This window comes from Rhipicephalus sanguineus, chromosome 6 (assembly GCF_013339695.2).
Source record: "Rhipicephalus sanguineus isolate Rsan-2018 chromosome 6, BIME_Rsan_1.4, whole genome shotgun sequence".
Classification (NCBI taxonomy): domain Eukaryota; kingdom Metazoa; phylum Arthropoda; class Arachnida; order Ixodida; family Ixodidae; genus Rhipicephalus; species Rhipicephalus sanguineus.
In genome coordinates, this window is record NC_051181.1 from 106,416,110 (window position 1) to 106,425,337 (window position 9,228).

Genomic DNA, 9,228 nt, shown 5'->3' on the forward strand with positions numbered 1-9,228 from the left:
GGTCGACAACAGGCCCAGCTTATAATCTCCAACTTAATTGCAAGTCCCGAAACGCAAGTCCCGAAAGCTGTACGGCAATGTTCGCAGTAGCTCTAAGAAGGGTAGCAAAATAGTCTGACATAAATGTCGACGAGGCCCGTGTTTCAGCAATGTTAGAGGAACGATATATGTGTGTTTCAGCGTTTTCAGAATCGTAGAAAGCGATGTAGTTATCTTTGAACGATCTAGTACGCGAAACAATAAGCTCGACGTGAATGCACGTTCAAAGCTAAACATTCAGACAACAATTAAATGCACACATTGATGGGGTCTATTGCTAATCGCCACAAAAAGAAGGGAAACGCCTCGGGCAATTAAACGAATGCGCGAGAACAAAGTAACAACGGGATATGTGAACTATGATCCCAAGAAAAAGCTACACTTGCGTCGCGGGTCCATTCGCGAACCACGCTCGCACTTGAACGCTTTAGCCAAGGGCTCGAAGTTCCTGAGCGGCACGTTACAACTGGCACCGTAGTTGGCTCGGCTGTCGGCGCAACGAACGTAACAGTAGTTTATGAAAAACAGCTGGTCGTGGGTGTACTTCTCAAGACCCGGTAGCCTCTGATCATGTGACGTCTTGAACGTGCTGAAGGCGATCTCCAGGCCCGGCACGGAGGGGAATAGCTGCACGGGTGAACAGCACTCGGTGGCGTTCAAGTTGCACGCGAGCCGATCGTGATACTCTTGCGACCGGTTCGGCCCCCACCACAGCGCTCCGCGGCCTTCTTCGTCCAACGTGACGCCCTTGGGGTCGAACGCACGGGCAACCTCGCGCGCCAGCACCGAGCCCGCACCCACGTTGAGCACGTCCATGCCGCTGTGATTGTAGTAGAGCGGCGGCTGGAATAGGGCCATCGGGAAGTGCACGCTGTTGAGGGCGTAGATGTAGAAGGGCTGCGCGTAGCCCGAAGAGACGCGGCGACCGTACAGCCCCAAGCGATACCGATCCTTGCGCGTCGCCTGGAACCAGTACGACGCCTCGACAAAGTTAGCGGCGAAGTCGGCACCCATACGCGGGAATGTGCTGAAGAGCTGCTCGCGTCTCTCCAAGTCGAGGAAGGCCGGTCGCGGAAGAGAGCTGCTCGTCAAGTACTTGGTCTTTTGCAGAGCGGCGTGCCGGGCGTTCCCGATCCACGGAAGCCGTTCGACGAGCGACGCTGCCGAGCTCACGAGCGACTCGAAAATGAGTGGCGAACTCGACGGCAGGGCGTCCATGGTCTCGCCAAACGGCAACAGCGAGCCGAAACGAGACTGGACGTACTCGAGGCAGCTGTATTTCTTCAACGTCGAGAAGAACGTGACGTCGTCTCTCGCGGCACTGCGGAACCTCAGTTTCGGAAGGTCCAGGACAACCCACAGGTGAGTCTGCACAAAGAGCCACGACAATCCGATCAAGAACTCCCTCTTGCTGTACTTAGTTAGCAGTCTCTGTACGCCTTCGACGAGCCCGTAGTCTTCAACCACAACCCAGTGGTCGGAAGACCAGCTCATGTCTGGAGAAAAATGCTTGTTGAGCAAGCCGAGCCAAAGTCCGGCCCCGACCCACGGCGTCGGATTGTCGAACAGGTCTAGACGGAACCAGGTCTGGTTCGGCTCGCCCTTCGCGGCTTGTCTCTTGACGCTGAGCATGTCGCGAGTGAGGTTCCTCAGCAGAAGGGGGTGGGCTTTGTCGCCGCCAGCGGCCTGGCTCAGACCCATGTACTCAACGTACTCTTGCACGTGGCCTTCGTAGTTGTCGGGCTCCTCGTAGTGCACCCAGCTGGTCAGGGGCTTCCCGTGGCTCAGGAACAGCGTGACGGGCCGACCGCTCACGTTCACGAGCTGGGCGTCGAAGAGGAAGTTCTCGTTCCAGTTGATGGCCAAGTCGAGCATGATGTCCAGCGGTTCCGTGGTCGCATAAGGCATGCTTTCGGGCCACGGAAGGCGCATTCTCGTGCGCAGCTCTCTGAATCGCTGAAGCTTCATCTTCGACGTGGTAGAGGTCGCGGAGGAAGCGGCGCCGCTGCCGTCGGGCCTGGTGCAACTCCTGAAGAACTGCGACGCCAGATACGTGGTTGCGTTCGCATCTTCGGAAGGAGATCCTGCGATCTTGAGTAGGTCCGACTGTAGTTCAGCGATGGCCCGCTCCGCGAATGCCACCATCAGGCGGTCCGTGTACACTGCCACAATTAAAAAAAACGCTTCAGTAAGCCAGCATTACTACTTCGCCGCGCGCAATAAAAAATTTAGAAGTGTACATCCATGTAGCTAAAGCTCAGCACACCAAGGACAGCAAACCCTTCGCATCGGCGTAGCTTACTAAATCCGCTTGTAGTAGTGTTCTAAATGTGCGAACTATAGCACAAGGCAACATAACGAAACTTATCAAGGGGAGCGCTAAACAACGCGTCAAGGACAACACGCCGGTGCCACGAATCTGCGCCCGTGTGTTACCATTCATTGTTCCGTCTTTTAGCCCTCGTAATACAGTCGACTGAGAAGGAACAGACGAAGATGGCCTTCGCCTTGGAGGCGTCTTAGGCACATGCATAAAGTCCGCGTTACTTTTGCCTGCGTTTCTCCCGTCACTACATTTCGTGACATGGAAGAGGAACAACGCCGGTATACCTATCCTCAAACGACCTCATCTAGCGGCTGAGTTTCGAGAGGACATTTCACATTTTGAATTCTGGATGACATAGTTCACTTACTCACCGTAACGGCCCTGACCAACCGCTTGCTGTTCCTTATTATAAGTGTCAGAAAGTTATCGTTTGGCGTTGTGATGCACCGACTGTCGGTCACCACTTAGCCTCAAAGTTGCATCACGGCGTCGACTGGCTGAGCTTCATTGGCCCAGACTTTATCGCTACCACCGCCGTTACATCGCCGCCTATTGCCTTTGTCAACGACGAAAAAATAAAACTACTTTACTATGCGTATACATCAGACAGGCCTTCTCTGCTGAAATGAATTGCATACGGTGTACACCCATGAGGTCTGGCGTCGCCACGACTACTAAAACTATACGTGCCGTTTCTCCTTTGGTCCACGTGTCAGAGCCTTGGCCACTTGGAGACGTTGCTTGCCTATTACTCTATGATACACCACGTGTTGCATTACGTACTCGCCCAACACTGACCCTCTTAACCACTAGTGTCACCCCTAACGTTCTTGCCATGTAGTCTACGTCACATGCCTCAAGCTGTACCATTTGATTATCGCCTTATCACTGGCACGAAAACAGCGCTTATAACGCAAGGGTCATGCCACAGTCTGATGAACAAATATTCAACGACAACAGAAAGACGCGCATCTTATCAGCCCGCTTAAAACATCCCAGATATTCTGTAAATACATATTAGAGAATACTTGCTGAATCAAAGGGTTTGAGGGAGGGGGTTGATCTAGCCAGAAACAGAATAGCCACGTCTCCATGGTTATGCAAAACCTCGCAGGTCCTTTGAAGCCCTCTTTCATGAATTTCTTTTTAACGCGACAGTGTTTTATGCCGGAGCCCACCAAGGCTTCACTAGCGTATTTCCGTCGCGGATATACGTCAGTGAAATTCAAATTACAAAGAAAAAGCCAGTAGAAAAAGCGTCGTTAATTTGGATGACCTAGGAGTCGAAACCACGACCTCTCGGTCCGCGACGGTAGGTTCGGGGTGTGCTAACTGCGCTACCGACGCTCATGCATGAAGCTTCACAAACACGTCGTATATCCCTCACACCTTCTCCCGTTCACAGTGGCCTTGGTTGGCGGAGGGCGGTGTCGCCGCCTGGGATAGCGAAGTACTGCATAATGACACCAACGAGCGCCGATAGGGAACGCTTCGGTAGATTTAGCTTTCGGTGCAGCGAGAGAGACGCCAGCGAGAAGCGGGACGCCTTCAAGCGTTCACGGCTCAAGCGACAAACTCTGCATCTCGCGTTCCTGAAGCGCTGTGTGGCGTATGGATGATCACAGGCGTAGGTTTAACTATTACTTGGGAGCGCACACCTTCGCGTTTCTCTCCTCAAATGACGATGCTTTGAAGCCGCGCATACCGGGTACCAGTGTTTATTATCTGCTTGTTGTTGCCATTATTTGGCGGGATTCAGCATATGTCCCGTCCAGGTGTATATTTCCTTCAGCTGCCAGAAGGGTTAAATCATGATGTTTGGCGTTAGTCGTCGGGATCGAGGTGTTTCAATAGGCGTCAACGTGGGTGCATACAAGTTAAACGGTGCTATAGCTGTTAAGGGGACAGGGTAACCAAAAATTATGAAAAACATCATTTTTCTTTCTTTTTGCGCAATTTCAAATCTGCAGCCTTTTCTGAACCAGAATCAGTCATTTGTTTGTTTTAGCGCGACTTCTTTTTGTCTAAAATTGACATATTTCGAAACCTCTGGGGCGGCCTGCTACGCCCCTCTTTCTTACGCTTCGCAGGATGCACGCGTGGGCAGCTAAATGAAGGGGACTAATATTTTGACAAGTTTAGTGGGAATGAGATTTGGTCTGACAACAAGTGCTTCATCAGCCGAGTCCATGTTTAGCCGCAGCCGAAAGCACTTTGCGCGCGTTTTCTTTTTTTTTTTTTGCACGCGTCTGCGCGCGTTGTTCCTAGAGTTCTCTGTTTTCGGTTTTCAACCTGGTGCGATGCCAAGATCGAAGAAGGTGTTTAGGAAAGGTCACTTCTGCGGAAATCACATATTTCCACATGGTATCAACGGATACCAATTCATCCCACGGTCTTTGCCCGAAGGACGCCGACATCTAGTGCAAATTCAACAAAGCCCGGTTGAGTGGTGAACCACAGAATCACAAAGACCTTCCAGCATCTGTTCTTGAGGCTGTTAAGCCAATTTATCAGCAACTTGCTAATCCCGAATTACTTGCTAAATGCCTCTATGGGAAAACTCAAAGCGCCAACGAGTAGTCCAACAATGTCGTGTGGGTGCGCGATTCAAAAAACGCGTTTCAAGGACGCCAAACATTAAAAATATGCACTCTTAATGCTGTGCTCACTTTTAATGACGGCAATATAGCCCTTGTGAATGTGTGAACTCCTTTGGAATTTCGCCACGGTGCTACACAGTGCAGGGCCTACGCACCCTTCACCTGCGTCGACAGTACTTCGCGGACAGTGGTGCACAGCAGGCGACAAAGGAGGCTCGCCAGGCAAGACGCCTCAACACAAAAAGAAAAAGTGATATTGGTGATGAGTATCTGGCTGGCGCCTATTGAAAGAGTCCTTCAAGTGGCGGTTATTTTGTGGTACTTTTGAAATAGAGCACATTTTCCACTTTAAACGCGATTATCTTAAAACATGCTTTTTTTTTGTACTTTTGTTCCTTTATCTCAGCAACCGCGTATCTAGGAACATAGATTCCGGCCAGTATTTAGAGTACGTGCTAGGAAATATACCGAAGCAGAATTATTCTTGTGTGAGGAAGTGCTTTTCTTTAACACAGCATATAATACCTATTACAGAGTGCTAATGATGTACGTAAAGTAAAAAATTTACAAAAAACGAGCATTAAAATTTTCAGTGCTAAATCTGCTTCAGTAAGAAGAGCAAAAGGTTTATCATCACAATGATGGTAAAAGAAGTACTGTAACGCTTGTGGTTATAGAGAAAAAGGTACATAAAGTTCGCCTAAAATACACGGCGGGTATAGGGCTTACCCGTTCCCTTAAACACCAATAGATATTGTGCAAGCTCTAGTACGTCAATGTACAATAAACAATCAACTCTACTACTGTGAATACATGGTTAACTTTCATGTTATACCGATTCCTATGACGAAGGGATCAATGATTGAAGGGAATGATGTTTTGTTTTTTTCGGTCCTGTCACAATCTGCCATAGGGACAAGCGTACTAGACCTACACAGATGACGTCTGACAATAGCTGGGTTGCGCAGCAAGGCTAAGCCACCAAAAAATGTATCCTTTGTGCCCCTTTTCTAAAGAATCAAACATCATTTCCTTCCCCTGATACTTAACCACCTCTAACGTTACGGGCCATCGTGTTAAATAATGCTTTCGATCAATCATTCGATCAGGATCTGGAGGGAGGCGTACTCACCAGGCGCCGCATTTGCAGGGCCCTCGGTCAGTCGGCGCTCCCAGGAACCGCAGACGAACGCGTGGAAGTCATCGCATGGGTCGACGGACATGTTGAGCGCGGCGAGCAGCATCTGGGCATGGTGGAGGCATCCTTCACTGGTGCACCTTTTGAACGGCTCGAGGCCGATTCGCTTCTTCACGAACAGCGCGAGCAGGAACAGCGTCCCGAAGAGCAGCGCGAAGCACAGCAGCTGCACAAAGCCCACGCGCGGGGACTTGTGGGTGCGACGCGCCCTCTCCAGCACTTCTTCCACTCGGCCCTCGTTCTCGCATTCGACCTGAGCACAAAAAGTTGCTTTGTGAGTCAAAGGTGGGCAGACTCTCGAGTACACCGATCCGCACTTTGAGTGAGTGAGTGAGTGAGTGAGTGAGTGAGTGAGTGAGTGAGTGAGTGAGTGAGTGAGTGAGTGAGTGAGTGAGTGAGTGAGTGAGTGAGTGAGTGAGTGAGTGAGTGAGTGAGTGAGTGAGTGAGTGAGTGAGTGAGTGAGTGAGTGAGTGAGTGAGTGAGTGAGTGAGTGAGTGAGTGAGTGAGTGAGTGAGTGAGACAGCGGTAATCTAAGTTCGATTTGAGCCTGTTTGTGCAGTACGGGAATAGGTGCACCGGTAGGTAATTGCTACGTCGGATGGGCCTGCATATCGGATAGACCTAAATAATGACTTATCATTTATAAGCTATAGTCGTCTGAGACTTCTAAACATGCACTCATCTGTGCATCCGTTCTTGTTCTTGTGGCTCTTGTTCATGTTGTTCTTTCTGTTCTTGTTCTTGCTTAAGTTCTTCTTGTGCTTGATTTTCTTGTTCAGGCTGTTTTACTCTAAGTGATTGGTATTTTCGTAGCAAGCCCATTTACGCTTCCTCTGTAATATCCCGTGGTCTGATAATATTCTGCAATGTTTTGACTGCGCATATATGTCAAGACACCTTCGGAAATGCATGGCGAAGAAGCTTAAACCCACTCACGCTTCTTTTCGACAATCTGCTGACGTCGGAGCCGGCTACATGGCCTTTCTTCTTGGGCGCGCCGCGAAAGGAGGCGCCCGATCGCTTGCTGAAGTCGCTCGCATCCAATTTACCCGATGAGCTCGCATCCAATTTACCCGATGAGATCTGAAAGGAGACGAGACAAGGTTCAAGCAGACATACTTCACTAGAATGAAAGGTAAAACCGTGTTAACGTAACTGAATCGTCCATCATATGCGTCACACCACACGAGCCATCCGTACACAGTCGTGATCGAACCATGCAACAGAATTTTAATCCGTGCACCTCCCTCGATCGGAACCATCTTTAAAAAATACCCTGGAGGACGCTTCAGCTTTGCCTTCAAGAGTACAGCGCGAAGTCCCCCTTCCAGCAATGCTGAGAGGGGACAGCGATCCTGATAGCCCTCTTCGCAAAACTGTTCATTACGCTCAACTTTCGGCTTTCACGGGGGTCCGTGTAGCTGTGGTTGACCACCTTCATTTTGGCATTTTCAATCGCTTTTGAAATAAAAAATTTGGCGCAGCTACGCAATAGTGTTGGGAAGGCTGTGGAAACTGCGAAACTGAGGGCTTTCCCCTTCTCCTCTCCCCTACTTCCCTTTCCCACCCCCATCCTATACTGTAGCATACATGGCGTGCCATGCGTTACCCTCTCCCCTCCTCCTTTCCCTCCCCCTCACTCTTACTTCTCTTTCCCACATCCTTGCTACAATTACTATTCATGGCTATGCTATGCTTTCTTTCTCTTTCTATCTCTTTCTTTGTCTCTCTGTCTATTTCTTTCTCTTTCTCGTTCTCTCTATATTTTCCTCGTTCTCTCGCATAAAGTAACGCAATCCTATGGATCCCATAAATGCTCGTTCTACTAGCGTGCCAGGATAGCCGAGTGGTTACGACGCTCGCCTTCGTACCGTGGGTACCCGGGTTCGGATCCCGCCACGCCAAGAAATTTTATTTTGGTTTATTTATTTCTGCTCCTCTACACTTCTCTCCTCCTCATTTCCTTCCTGCGACGCGTTGCTAGGCGACGCACGGTGACGTCATCGCTCAGCGAGGTTTTTTTTCTGCGAACACCTATCGGCCCAACCATCGGCTTAAACAGCTTCCCTATTAAAAGAATGTATAATAAGTTTTTCTAATGCTCGATGTCACGTGGAGCCTCTTTACCGCCTCGCGAGCCAAGCGCTCCTGGTACTACTCCAACTCGTCGGCAGGTGGGCCCTCCGCTAGCAACTTTCATGCTGCCGCTCATGAGCATCGGATCATGCGTCAATCGAAGGCTGCGCCACTGTTCTGCTCAGTACAAACGAAGGCGTATATGCCCACTTTAAGTTAGGACAGACTATACTAACAAAAGGTGTACTCCATTTTAGCACTAATATAGAGATCATATATATCATTAACCGAGCAAACCAGTAAAAGGTCACGTGATCGGAATCATACGCATCTTCTCTTTCTTGCCGCGTGAGGCGCTAGAAGTCACCTTTCGCGATTTTAGGGAAGGAATAAAAATATAAGTCCGCGTTTAATGAAAAAAACAAACAAACAGGGTTCGTTTTAGCGAATACAATAGACAAACTTTCCATTAGTCGGGTTATCTCAATTCGTATTCTGAGCGGTTGACTAGTCCCTTTAATGACGGCTACAATAAGGCGTGGCCCAGCAGTCAGCGCTGAAAAGCAGCCATCATGCTTGAGTCTCAGAGCAGTTGCCTACCTTGGAGCTGCTGTCCTGGCTTCCTTCTTGCCTTCGGCGGCGACTTCGGCGACGACGCCCAGACTTCTTGTCCTTTTTCTTGCGCGAACGTGTCTCGGTTGGCGGCGATTGCTGTGTGACCGCAGGCGTCCACGGGCCGTCTTTCCCTCCGCCTCCGACTGTCGCCATGCTCGTCACGCGGTCAGCGTAAGACGGAAAGGCAGAAGCAGTGGCGACGCAATACTGAAGAAACGAAGCTTGCGTCTCGAACAATAAGCGCGTAAGGACTGAAGTCGTAGGACACGAATTGGAACCCTGCTGCACGAGCTGGGAAGGTTCTTCTTCTTTCTACTCTTCTACTGATTGGGTGGGCGGTTGTTTTCTGGTGATGCGGCTCAAGCAGTTACGGC

At 50.0% G+C, this 9,228-nt stretch overlaps 1 protein-coding gene across 1 annotated transcript in view; it reads right to left on the reverse strand.

Annotated features, from left to right (window-relative positions):
* The window catches only part of LOC125756112 (uncharacterized), a 109,155-nt gene extending 100,148 nt beyond the window's left edge, over positions 1-9,007 (reverse strand). Inside the window, exons 1-3 of the mRNA XM_037664885.1 lie at positions 8,840-9,007; positions 7,100-7,246; positions 6,098-6,416 (exon numbers count right to left, since the gene is read on the reverse strand). Of these exons, the coding sequence (XP_037520813.1) occupies positions 6,098-6,416; positions 7,100-7,246; positions 8,840-9,007 (634 nt within the window). The remainder of the gene's footprint in view (positions 1-6,097; positions 6,417-7,099; positions 7,247-8,839) is intronic.
* Positions 9,008-9,228: the final 221 nt, after the last annotated feature.